This window comes from Equus asinus, chromosome 14 (assembly GCF_041296235.1).
Source record: "Equus asinus isolate D_3611 breed Donkey chromosome 14, EquAss-T2T_v2, whole genome shotgun sequence".
NCBI lineage: Eukaryota > Metazoa > Chordata > Mammalia > Perissodactyla > Equidae > Equus > Equus asinus.
In genome coordinates, this window is record NC_091803.1 from 39,960,034 (window position 1) to 39,972,074 (window position 12,041).

The 12,041-nt window shown below is 45.2% G+C and overlaps 2 protein-coding genes and 1 long non-coding RNA gene across 19 annotated transcripts in view; 1 reads left to right on the top strand and 2 right to left on the bottom strand.

Moving 5' to 3' along the window:
• SNX29 (sorting nexin 29) overlaps positions 1 to 4,770 on the bottom strand; it is a 577,711-nt gene extending 572,941 nt beyond the window's left edge. For 14 of the 17 annotated variants that reach the window (XR_006513608.2, XR_011494296.1, XM_070484912.1 and 11 more), the window contains exon 1: positions 4,646 to 4,770. Coding sequence is in view for 13 of the 17 variants with exons in the window: in XM_070484912.1 (XP_070341013.1) it covers positions 4,646 to 4,652 (7 nt within the window). In the remaining 4 variants the exon portion in view is untranslated. The remainder of the gene's footprint in view (positions 1 to 4,645) is intronic. The other 3 variants (XM_070484916.1, XM_070484919.1, XM_070484918.1) reach the window with 3 other exon arrangements.
• A 56-nt stretch (positions 4,771 to 4,826) lies between these two features.
• The window catches only part of LOC139040217 (uncharacterized), a 34,520-nt gene continuing 27,305 nt past the window's right edge, over positions 4,827 to 12,041 (top strand). Inside the window, exon 1 of the long non-coding RNA XR_011494300.1 lies at positions 4,827 to 5,081. This is a non-coding gene — a long non-coding RNA (uncharacterized lncRNA). The remainder of the gene's footprint in view (positions 5,082 to 12,041) is intronic.
• Positions 8,410 to 11,897, bottom strand: TNFRSF17 (TNF receptor superfamily member 17). The gene is made up of 3 exons (XM_014865079.3): positions 11,132 to 11,897; positions 10,640 to 10,771; positions 8,410 to 8,915 (listed from the first exon to the last, which is right to left on the bottom strand). The coding sequence occupies exons 1-3, from the start codon at positions 11,247 to 11,249 to the stop codon at positions 8,638 to 8,640; spliced, it is 528 nt and encodes a 175-aa protein (XP_014720565.1). The 5' UTR covers positions 11,250 to 11,897; the 3' UTR covers positions 8,410 to 8,637.

Genomic DNA, 12,041 nt, shown 5'->3' on the forward strand with positions numbered 1-12,041 from the left:
GCCGTTAGAGCTTGCTTGCTCCACGAATTATTTGACTTCTCTGGGTCTGGCTTTCTCCACCCTTGAAATGAGGATTTCGGTGTCTTTCTAACTTAAGAAGGATTCTTGACAGAATAATTACTGAGGAAATGAGCATCAGAGACCTTCGAACATAAAGTCTTACAAAACATAATGCTTGAGAATAATAATGGCTTTCTGGCCCTACATGTTCTATTTTCCCAGTAAGAGCAAAAGCACTATCTGAAAATCAGAGCTCCTTAGCTTGTAGAGGCTGATAAGCAAGTATTCCTACCTACTGGACTCTTTAAAGAAAAACAAATCAATCATGACTACTACCACCTTAAGACAACCAACCGCATGCGGCAGGTGTCCTTTCTCCTGAAATATGTTTATTTCTAGAGACATACATGAATCCATAAACACTATTTTAAGTGCATGCTTCGATTTGCATCAAGGTATATATTTTAGGTATAATTTTGCACCTTACTTTTTTTAGAGAACATTAATGTTGAGACATAGCCACGGTGATGTGTATAAATCCATTTCATTCCTTTTAATGTCTTTGAGGTTTTCTACCATGTGACCATACCACATATATTTATCCACTCCCCTATTAATGGTTATCTTAGATGTTTCTGCCCTCATGATACCCATTCATCTTGTGGATGGATTACCTAGCCATTCCATTTCCTGGTTATTTGCACTTAATGTATTCAGCCTTGACCCCATTTGACCTCTGACTCCACTCATTTTCAACTCAAAAATACAGTGGACTCTAATTGCCAATTTATAGGATATACAAGACACTGAGAACCATGTCAAACCATATCAAAAGGATGCAATCAGCAAAATCCTGCAAAAAAAAAAAAAAGAAAAACCTTACAGGATAAACTATTTCCATCAGCAAAAATTGCCAGGGGGAAAAAAGAGAGAGATGAAAAGGGAACCTATAGTTTAAAAAAAGACTGCGTTTCAAAGAATACCATCAATAAAGTGAAAAAACAACCCACAGAATGAGAGAAAATGTTTATAAATAATATATCTGATAAGGGACTTGTATCCAGAACAACCCAATTAAAAATGAACAGACATTTCTCCAAAGAAGGTATACAAATGGCCAATAAGCACACGAAAAGGTGCTCAACATCATTAGGCATTAAGAAAATGCAAATCAAAACCACAAAGAGGCACCACTTCACACTCACTAGAATGGCGATTATCAAAAAAGATGGTGGGCGAGGATGTGGAGAAACCAGAATCTTCATACAGTGCTGGTAGGAATGGAAAATTGTGTAGCCACTTTGGAAGACAGTCTGGCAGCTCCGCCAATGGACCCAGCAATTCTACTCTTAGATATACACCCAAGAGAATGAAAACATACCTCCACACAAAAACTTGTATGTGAATGTTCACAGCAGCATTATTCACAATAGCCAAAAAGTAGAAACAAGTCAAATGTCCATCAACTAACAAATGGATAAACAAAATGTGGAATATCCATTCAATGGAATATTATTCAGCCACAAAAAGGAATGAAGTACAGACACATGCTACAACATGAACCCTGGAAACATTATACTTAAAGAGCTAGATACAAAAGGCCACATATTTTATGATTTATTTTATATAAAATGTTCAGAATAGGCAACTCCATAGAGCGAGAAAGTAGATTAGTAGTTGCCCAGGGCTGAGGAGAGGAAGAATGAGGAATGGCTGTCAATGGGCACTGGGTTTCTTTTTGGAGTAATGAAAATGTTCTAAAATTGATGATAGTGAAGTTTTCCCAACTCTATGAGTGTACTAAAAACTAAAAAAAAAACAATTAAACTAAAAAAAGAGAGAGCCCTAAAAGACTTAAAAGACAAACCAATTTGCATCGCTTAAATCTTATTTAGATCTTGAATTTTAAAAATACACTATAAAATAAAATTATAAGGCAACCATGGAAATTGGAACATTGAATATCTGATGATATTAATGAATTATTGCTAATTTCTTATGGGTATGATAATGGAATTGAGTTATGTCTTTAAAAAAGGAGACCCTAGGGCCAGCCTGGTGGATAGTGGCTAAGTTCACTTGCTCCACTTCGGCAGCCCAGGGTTCTCTGGTTTGGATCCTGGGCATGGACCTATGCACTGCTTATCAAGACATGCTGTGGCAGGTGTCCCACATATAAAGTAGAGGAAGATGGGCATGGCTGTTAGCTCAGGGCCAATCTTCCTCAGAAAAGGAAAAAGGAGTCCCTATGCTTTAGAGATACATATTAAAATATTTACCAATGAAATGATATAGTGTCTGGGATTTGCTTAAAAATAAACTGGAGAGAGAGGTAAAAAGTAGAATGGGATACAGGTGAAATGGTCATGAGTTGGTAATTGTTCACTAGACTATTCTCTCCATTTATGTAATGTTTGAAGTTTTCTATTTAAACAAAAAAAAAAGAAAGAAAGAAGGAAGAGGAAATACTTCCATGCCACATTATTTTATTGTGTGGCAACTATCAATCCTACAGGTGGGAAAACCCCATTTCAACTGTAGTCTCAAGGACCAAAAATATCTTGGGCTTCCCCTTCCATCCTCAGCAACCACTTTTTCTGCCTCAATTACAATCTTTCCAAAAGGCTTTCCACCTTAATGCTTCTTCCTAAAAAAGCCATCCATTGATTTCCTTTTATAATTCGTTTGGCCTTACACCTAATGACCTTTTTAATCAAATTTTCAAATTTCCTTATCTTTGGAATTAAGTTGCTCCTTGAAGGATATATTGATCAATTTGCCTTGCTTGTCAATTTCACCTGCTCCTGCGATGACAGCAGGAGAAAGAAAGGTCCAGACCTGTGAGACCGAGACAGAGACTCCTTGGTCACATTAAAAGGAAGAGATTTTTAGGGGGTGCTTAGCCCCGGCCCTTGTCCCAGAGCTGAGCCAGAAAACACCACCACCTGAACCCCACCCAGATCCTTATGGAAACAACAACAACAACGCTCTAAGTTCCTGACTACATACCACGTGAGAGGCACGGTAACAATCGCTTTACCTGAGTAAAGTTATTTAGTCATTGCAGTAAGCCCAGGAGACAGGTGTAAATTATTTATCCCCATTTTGCTGGGACTTCCAGAATGGTCAAGTAACTTGCTTTAAATCACACAGCTTTATGTGGCAGAGCCAGGATTTGAACTCAGGCTATCTGGCCCAGGACCTGCACTTATACCTCCTGGCTTTACCTCCTGGGTGGAAACTACTAGCTCATCACATCTTTGTTACAGTATCACTAACGTTCAAGGACCAGAAACTTTAATCAGGCCAAAAATCATTCACTTTGGCAACAGAAGCTGGACTATCTCCCAGGAAATCCCCCTCCCCAGCTCCCTCATTAGAACCACCAATTTCACAAATCTTCCTCCTGAAGAGCGAAAACAAAAGGCACATAACTTGTAAAAAGTGATGCAGAGATATCTTAAAAGTTAAAAATGAAGAGAGAAACATCCCCTTTGCCTTGCCCCCGCTCGACCCCCAGAAATGCCTGGCTGAAAGGCTAGCGCCAAGGGGGCTGGATGCAGGGACTCTGGGAGGCGATTCCACAGTGAGGGGACAACAGGCAGGGTGAGGGTAGGCGGGTCCTCTTCACTAAATCCGGATCCCAGCCAGGCAGCTCGGAGGCTTCCCTGAGTCACTCCCCATCTCCACACACAACAGCCAGGAATGACTTAGCACCAACACCAGTAGCTCTCTCCTTAGAGGAAAGGCTGAGAATACGCGTCCAAGTCTAGGGACTCAAAACTTCAGAAACACCGAGGACCAGCTGTCCACACCCACCCCTCTCCCCCGCCCAGCCTCCCCACCCAAACCACCACCCTCCCTGGCGGGAGGGAGAGGGGTGGCCGGGAAGGGCCAAGCGATGGTCCCCAGATGGGCTCAGTATTGGACAAGAAGGGGAGGGATGCGGGACAAGACAAGGGAGACCTCCCACGAGCTAGGAAAAGCAATGGAAGGAGCTAGAGTATGAAAAAATAACCAAAATGAAAGAAGCAAGGACCAGAGAGGGAAACTGAGAGAGTAACTGGGAACAGCTGGTGCCTGGACCAGCAAAGCACTAGGGGACAGGGGACGAGGGAATAGGAGGGACGGGGAAGATGAACAGGCTGGAGAACTCACAGTCTTGGGGGCTGGGGGACACGTGGTTCAGGGGTCAGCACACGAAGAGTGTGCAGACTGGAGCGGCTGCAGACAAGGGGCCTGGGGAGCGGGAATGACTGGGGAGACGGGGATCCCGGACCTGGAACTGGGACTCGGGGGGCCTCGGGGTTAGGAGGGACCGAGACACGGGGAGTCTGAGAACTGGGGGTCTGGGAACTGGGCAACGGCGTCGGAGGACTGGGAGGGACTGGGGCACGGCGCACAGGTGTCTCGGAGCAGGTCGTTAGTGATGGACAGGAGTCAGGGGACCAGGAGGGCGCGGACTCGGGACGCCAGAGAACTGCAGGCGACCAGGGGCGAGGAACGGAGCGTCCACGGGGTCAGGAGACCCGGAGCGCTGGGACGGGGGGCTGCGGGCGGGCGGGACGCGGGGACTCAGGGGCCGACGGGAGCAGCGGGAGCTGGGGCGGCCGGGCTGGGTGACAGCGGCGAGGCCGCCACTCACCGCTCATGATGCCGCTCCCGGGGCTGGTGCTGCGCCGCGCCGCCGCCACCGCCGCCGCTGCCGCCGCGGAGCTCCAGACAGGCCGGGAGACAGCGCGCCCCGCCCCGGCCGCCCCGCCCCGGAAGTAGAGCCCCGCCGCCTCCGAGGCCCCGCCCCCCGACCCGGAAGGTAAACACGGGCAGCGCCGGCCGAGCGGCGACCCCAGAGGAGGCGCGCAGCAGTCCGCGAGTCCCCGGGCGCCTCCGCGCCCTCCTGGATCCCTCCATCGGGGAGTTAGATAGTGAACGCGGCCAGAGACAGGACATGCATTGTTGCAGAGAGCGCTAGATGCTGAGAAACGAACTTTTTAAAAAGTAATGGGCCAGAGCGTGGGGACACGGGAGCTACGCAGTCCCGGAGGGCGTAAGGAGACGACTTTAGAGCTGAGACCTGGATGGTAAGAGGGGGACGGCCCGGGAAGACCCGCAGGAAAGGTGTTCCCGAAGGAACCTGCCTGGAGGGGGAGGGGGAGTGAGGAACGCGTGGTGGGAGAGAGGAGGTTGGAGAGGCGGTGGCCTGGCGGGCCTTGGTAAGCAGTGTGGACGATTCTACCCGACTCTGAGTAGGTAAGGGAATGGGAAGCCCTTGCGAGAAGTTCAGTAGAGCGGCACGATCTGAATTAGGTTTTAAGACGATTACCCATCTTCCTGGGTTGAGAGTGAACTGTAGTGGGGCAGGGTAAAGAAAGGGCAGCTGGTTAGGGGGCCCTTGCAGTTGTCCAGCAAGAGATAATAGTGCCTGGGGTAGGGTGGTGGCAGTGGAGGTGAAGTTGGCTGGATCCTGGGCGAACAGGCGTTCACAACAATCGTATGAAGTACAGTTTACTGCCCCATTTTACAAATGAGGGGAAGGGGGACCCAGAAAGGTTAAAAAGAGCATTTTCCCAATTTGTTTCACCTGCAACCCAGAGTCAAAAAATGTATTTACATCACAACCCAGGACACACAGGCATAAGTTGAAGGAGATGTTAAAACGGTTCTGTGGGCAATATATTCTCTTCTACTTTTCTTTTTTGTTATTGTTCTGAATGCTGACTGAGTCTTGATCCACAGTTGAAAACACTGAGTTGAGGACCAGGCCACACTGGGAAATGGAGCCAGAATTCCAGCCCAGTTCTGAGAGACCCACAGCCCCATGATCTTCCGACTTCCTTGCCTCTCTCAACATGTAGTCTCCATTCCCCGGGAATTTATCTTTTGGACTCAGCAGAGGCCAAGGGCTCTTTGGAGGAGGATGCTCTGCCTCATTATTCCTAATAGTGAAAAAGTGGGAAGCACTGAAGCCTGACTACAGAAGAAAAACTAAGTCGATCATGGCCCCCCTCACGCGGAATTTCTTGCAATAGTTGAAAATGCTAATTATATAGATTATGGAAATACAGGGAAAAGCCAATGATAAGACGTTAAGTTTTAAAAAGCCCCATGCAAAATGGTCTGTACACCACGATTACAACTGTGTCAAAATACGACCATGCGGGGGCTGGCCCCGTGGCCGAGTGGTTAAGTTCGCGCGCTCTGCTGCAGGCGGCCCAGTGTTTCGTTAGTTCGAATCCTGGGCGCGGACATGGCACTGCTCATCAGACCACGCTGAGGCAGCGTCCCACATGCCACAACTAGAAGAACCCACAACGAAGAATACACAACTATGTACCGGGGGGGCTTTGGGGAGAAAAAGGAAAAAAATAAAATATTTAAAAAAAAAAAAAAAAAAAAATACGACCATGCGGGGCTGGCCCTGTGGCCGAGTGGTTAAGTTCGCGCGCTCCGCTTCAGTGGCCCAGGATTTCGCCAGTTTGGATCCTGGGCACAGACATGGCACTGCTCATCAGGACATGCTGAGGCGGCATCCCACATGCCACAACCAGAGGCACTCAAAAACTAGAATATACGACTATGTACTGGGGGGCTTTGGGGAGAAGAATAAAAAAAAAAGAAGATTGGCAACAGTTGTTAGCTCAGGTGCCAATCTTTAAAAAAAAATACGACCATGTGAAGGGACCATGAGAGAACGTAAAAATGAGAATACTTGTGTGTTTGGTTGGTGGGGCTGTTTTTCCCATTTTCAAAATTATCCGTTACAGGTGTTAATTATTCTGGTTAAAGTGTGTCTGAGTCCAAACCCCGCGCCTGCACCCTCGATTTAGGTCAGCTACCGCTGTAACTTTTAGTAAGGCATCACAGACCTGCTCCATGGAGTTATTACGAGGATAATGTTTTATACCTTCTCGTAGCATCCTCTGCCTTTTCTTCATGGAACTTGAGGCAGGATAAGTTACTGAAATCGTAGTTTGTGTTTTAGGTTTTCTACCACCAGGCACCCCCTTTAAGTATTGTAATTCTTCCTGGAATTTTAGCCCAGAGGACCAAGAATCAAAAGTCTAACGTCAACAGCTCTTCTGGGCTTTTGAAAAATCTGAAGTCTTTGAGGAGATTGTACCAGAGGGTGAGGCGAGAAGAAGGGGGCCTGTGAGAAGCTAGGAGCAATATTCTCAGGCCGTGTAACAGGAAAGACGCGTGTGCCTGTCCTCAGAGAGCCTAGCCCTCAAACGGACTAATAAAAATCATTACCACAATGTAACTGACACACAGTACTTGTCATGAACCAGATACTTTTAGAGTAAAAAGTATATATAGGGTTGTAAATGTGCATATATGCACATACACTTAATCCTTAAAATAACCTTTTAAGTAGATACTGTTATTATCCCCATTTTATAGATGGGGAAACTGAGGCATAGAGTAGTTAAGTAACTTTCTCACAGTCACCCAAGGGCTGTACTTCCTAGGAGCAGGGCCAGGATTCAAACCCAGGCAGTCTGGCTGCAAGAGCCAATACCTTAACCACTATACTGTGTTGTCTCCTGTGGCCCTTAAGGACCTGGAATGGAGCCATGATGGGCCCCAAATGGGTAAAAAGATTCCACCAAGGTTCTCCATATCCCAAACCTGACACAAAAGCCACCGAGCACCAGGACCCCGAGGGTCTGTGCTGTGGTGCCAGTGGGCATCTTAACAATGATCAAAGTCAGCAGATTACCAGAGGGCATCACCTGTTGCAAAGCCTTTTCATAGCACCCCAGGACCTTTGCATAACCCCAGGAAGGGAACCCTCCCCAATAATGAGAAAGATTGGAGCCCAAAGAGATTGGGGAACTCAGAAATGGAATTAAATTGATGTGAAGAGAAAAAAAGAATAGATCAGGATGTCTGGGTTTATATCCTGGCTCTGTTATCTTGCTCTGACTAGTTTCTGTCATCATCCGTAAAGTGGAGATAATAATGGTCTGCTTACCTTGTGGTTTGTTGTATGCATTAAATGAGTTAGTGCACGTAAAGCACTTAGAATAATCCCTGGCTCATTAGTAAGGCTACATAAGTGTCAGCTATCGTTATTATTACCTGCATTGGGGTCTGAAAATGATACCTAGCTCACCTTTATCACAGTTGGCAATTGCACATTTATTTATATGATTATAGTAATGCCTGATGCCTCTGTTAAGCTGGACGCTAGCTCACAAGGTCAGGAGCCACCCATGCATTGCACACTGAATTAGTGTGGCTGACTCCAGGCTTGTCCTAGCTATGGAAGTACATAGGATAACCTTGCTTTCCTTTAACGATAAAGAGAAAAATCCAGTCTATCCTGAAATGCATATATGCGTGTATAGGAGAGAAGGGGTCTAGCCATAGAAATATGTGACTGTGGGATCTACACATTGCAGTGCCTTTTTTCAGTGAGTCAAGAATTTAATCATGAAACCAAGGAAGTTTCCATAGTCAAGCTCCCAACAATAAGACCAAGAAATAAAGCTAACATAAAGATTTTCCAGAATTAGAGGATAAAAAGCTATACCAGCAACTGGGGAGTATAGTCATCCTAAAGAGATCTAATGCATCATCCTTTCCTCTGACAAAAGATTTTCAAAGTAGCTCTACACCAGTCGAAAAGGTGAATTATCTAGTATAAATTGATTTCTCCATCTCTGTGACGCTAACAGCAACTGGCAGGCTATTGCAGTAGTCACTGGTTTTCGTGGTGACAAGAATGGTCGCGCCTTCCTCCATGGCCGGCAGTGGAAAGAAATGGTCAGAATCGACCTTTGGTTTGCTCTTGACGCAGTCTTCACAGGTACATTCTTCCACCGTGTACTCCAGGCCTCTCGGAAGAAGAACTTGAGCGTCGGTCCTGCTATCCTCCACGTCAGCCTCTGCCTCATTCTGCAGAGCCGACCCTGATGATGCAGAAACAGAAACGTCAACCTAAATTCCCCAGGGGGTGCGATTTGACAGTCTAGCAGTCCACCCCAGGACTCACAGCAGTGCAAGACAGATCTCTTCCTACAAGAGAAATGACGACGTCCTGCACCAGAAGTCACGCACTGATGGCCCGCAAGCCACATGGGGTTTGGAGACGTGCTTTGTCTAGGGCGTACGGTGTTTGTAGGTGCTTCTTTGTTTTATGTTGGCCCAAATTTAAAAATCAAGTGATTTCACAGACAAATCTAGATGACTGGCCTCTTTTTAAAAACAAAAAAGAAAAAAAATGTGGTCACACGGAGCTGACATTGCTACATGGAAACAGTTGGCTGGAGTTGACAGCACCTGTCTCCAGGTGGGGCGCGGGCTCCTCTGTCGCCGGAGCCTCCACCTGGCCCACCCCAATCATTTGTTACCTGCTTGGCCCTTGTAGGCATTGAGGTATTGGCCCTATTTTACACATGTGAAATGACAAATTGGCATATGTTACAGCACACCGAGATCAGCCCGTGAGTGACACTTTAGAATTCAAAGTAAAGAGCCTTCTCTTACACAGCATTTTGTGGCAGATTAAATTTTTTTCAATGAATCTCTTGTGATCACATAAGGAAGGACTCTCCATTGTATCCCCATTGTACACTTGTAAGTTTTACTACTTCCCAGGCCCTTCCACAGAGTAACTCCATCTTCCAAAATGTCACGCTTAAAGTCACTCCCCACCTGTCTCTCAGACCCCAGGTAAAAGACTAAATTATATGGTTCAGCCATCTGCCTCTCCTTACTTCACTAGAAAGCAAATGAGGTGGATGCTTGACAGATTATACACAGAAAATACATGCATAAAGAAATGGGACGATGGCTGCAGAGTGTTTGGGAATCGGATCATGGGCAAAAGTGATGCAGAAATATTTTTATCTTGAGAAGCCCTTAAGTAGAACATTTACTTCCCTGGCACTGGTTCTCTACTGCTTAATAAAAATAACATTTGAGGGGCCGGCCCTGTAGCGCAGCGCTTAAGTGTGCACGTTCTGCTTCGGCGGCCCGGGGTTCACAGGTTCAGATCCTGGATGCAGACGTGGCACCACTTGGCAAGCCATTCTGTTGTAGGCATCCCAGATAGAAAGTAGAGGAAGATGAGCACGGATGTTAGCTCAGGGCCAGTCTTCCTCAGCAAAAAGAGGAGGATTGGCAGCAGATGTTAGCTCAGGGCTAGTCTTCCTCAAAAAAATAAAAATAATATTTGAGGTGCTTGCTCAAATAATCCAGGAACAACTGGTTATTCATTTCTAACATTTTTCTGCAGTAAAATATTCACCCAAGCAAACAACACTTATGTTTGTATTAAAAATGTGGCTGTGGATCTTGACCTGGTTAGCAGTTTCTGATACCGTGACATTTAATCAATGTGCCAACTTTGGTCAAAGAGATGGATGTTTCCGGAGGAAGCCTCAGTACTTCAAAAGAATAATTACCAAAGGAAGAATGTGAGGGCAGGCTGAACCTGCAGGACACCTGCAAAGAAGGTGTCACCACCAGAAAGAAGACAGCTCGCTTCTTCCAAGTTCGTTTAACCTAACTGTCCTCTAATGCTCCCGAAAGGGCTCTAGAGGAATGAAATATGCAGTGTGAAAAAGGAAAAGGAAGTGAAACAATAGCCACCCCTCGGAAATAGATTTCAAAGATGGACCTTCAAACCAACCTGTGTCTTTAAATTCGTCCTTTAATGGTTCTGAGTTCATCTTCCTTAGCAAGAACATCAACACGAAAACTGTCAAAGAAACTATCAAGCTCAGGCCCAAGCAGGTCCAGAGAATCGCGTTTGTTCCTTTCACTGAATTAAGAGAACATCAGAGAGATAATGAACTGATAACATCATATCCACATTAAGTAAAGATTGTTTGTCATCCAATTCCCCTAATCCAACCACATTGACTTTTAAATTCTAAATAACACTTAATTAGAAGAGTTGATAAAGTCTGTGTTGCTAACAGTGCTGCATAAAACTGAGTTCAATTCTGAATAACTACTTTTGTTCCTGTTGGCATTTAAATAATTGCCTTGTTTCCTTTCTCTTTTTGATTTAGGAAATCTCACCATCTTCCCCGTAATGTCTGTTCTTTAAAGAAACAAATCGTCAATACAGAGAGCACACTTCACACTAATGAGTAATTGTTCAAGCAGTATTACTTACTTGCATCACAGTAACGCTCACACACTAGAGGAGGGGTGTTAGGACATCGAAGGAGACACGGTTTGCAAGCATTAAGCAATCTGTCAAAATACTCATTTGGGATGCACTGCTGAGCCATCTGGAACTCGATCACAAAAAGAAACAAGGAAACCACAGACAGCACAGCATGGAAGGACAAGTAGAACCTCGTCAAGAATTCCCCAGCAAATGTAGTGACAGCCGCTAGAATGTCGAGGAAAAAAAACCTTTACATGGATGACTTGGTTCTTATGGGGGCTGTCTTCCTGACCTGTGGCTAAGGATTTGAATACCAAATCTAATTCCAGTTTCTAAGTTTGAGGCTTGGGTAGGGTAAGAGATAGAGTGTAAATATCAATGGCAAACCATACACGAAACAGAAACTGCTTATTTATAGAGGAAATTTCTCAGCCAGGTGACAGTTGCAAGATGTAGACAAGCCTGAGGCCTCAAGGAGAAGGTTCAGCGGTTGATTCTGGAGCATCTATTTATGAGCTGTGCTGTGTGATAGGCCTGAGGGAAATAGATAAGACAAGATCTGTGCTCTTTAAGAACTTAAAATCTGACAGGGGAGATAGATGTGCACTCAAATAACCATAGCATATAGTAGGAACTGATAGAATGTGAGAGAGGGTAAGGGATGTCAGACACGCCTACCAGGTTTTGAACCTAGGAAGAATTCCAGAATTCTGACGGAAATAGGGAAGTCTAGGGAAAAGCCAGATTGGCAAGAGGGTTGTGGAAAAGATAGGTTTGGGGGATTATCATTATTATTATTATTATTATTATTATTATTATTATTATTATTATTATTAAAGTAATCCGAGTTCCATTGTTGGAAATTTAGAAAACACAGATAAGTAGATAAAAAAAACTATCCATAGTCCTAGCA

Excerpts from the sequence above, each read along its gene's own strand:
- TNFRSF17 (XM_014865079.3), bottom strand. The coding sequence starts at position 11,249 with ATGGCTCAGCAGTGCATCCCAAATGAGTATTTTGACAGATTGCTTAAT. Across the intron at positions 10,772-11,131 it reads TGAGCGTTACTGTGATGCAA|TGAAAGGAACAAACGCGATT; the intron begins GTAAGTAATACT and ends CTCTTAATTCAG. Across the intron at positions 8,916-10,639 it reads GGACGAATTTAAAGACACAG|GGTCGGCTCTGCAGAATGAG; the intron begins GTTGGTTTGAAG and ends CTGCATCATCAG.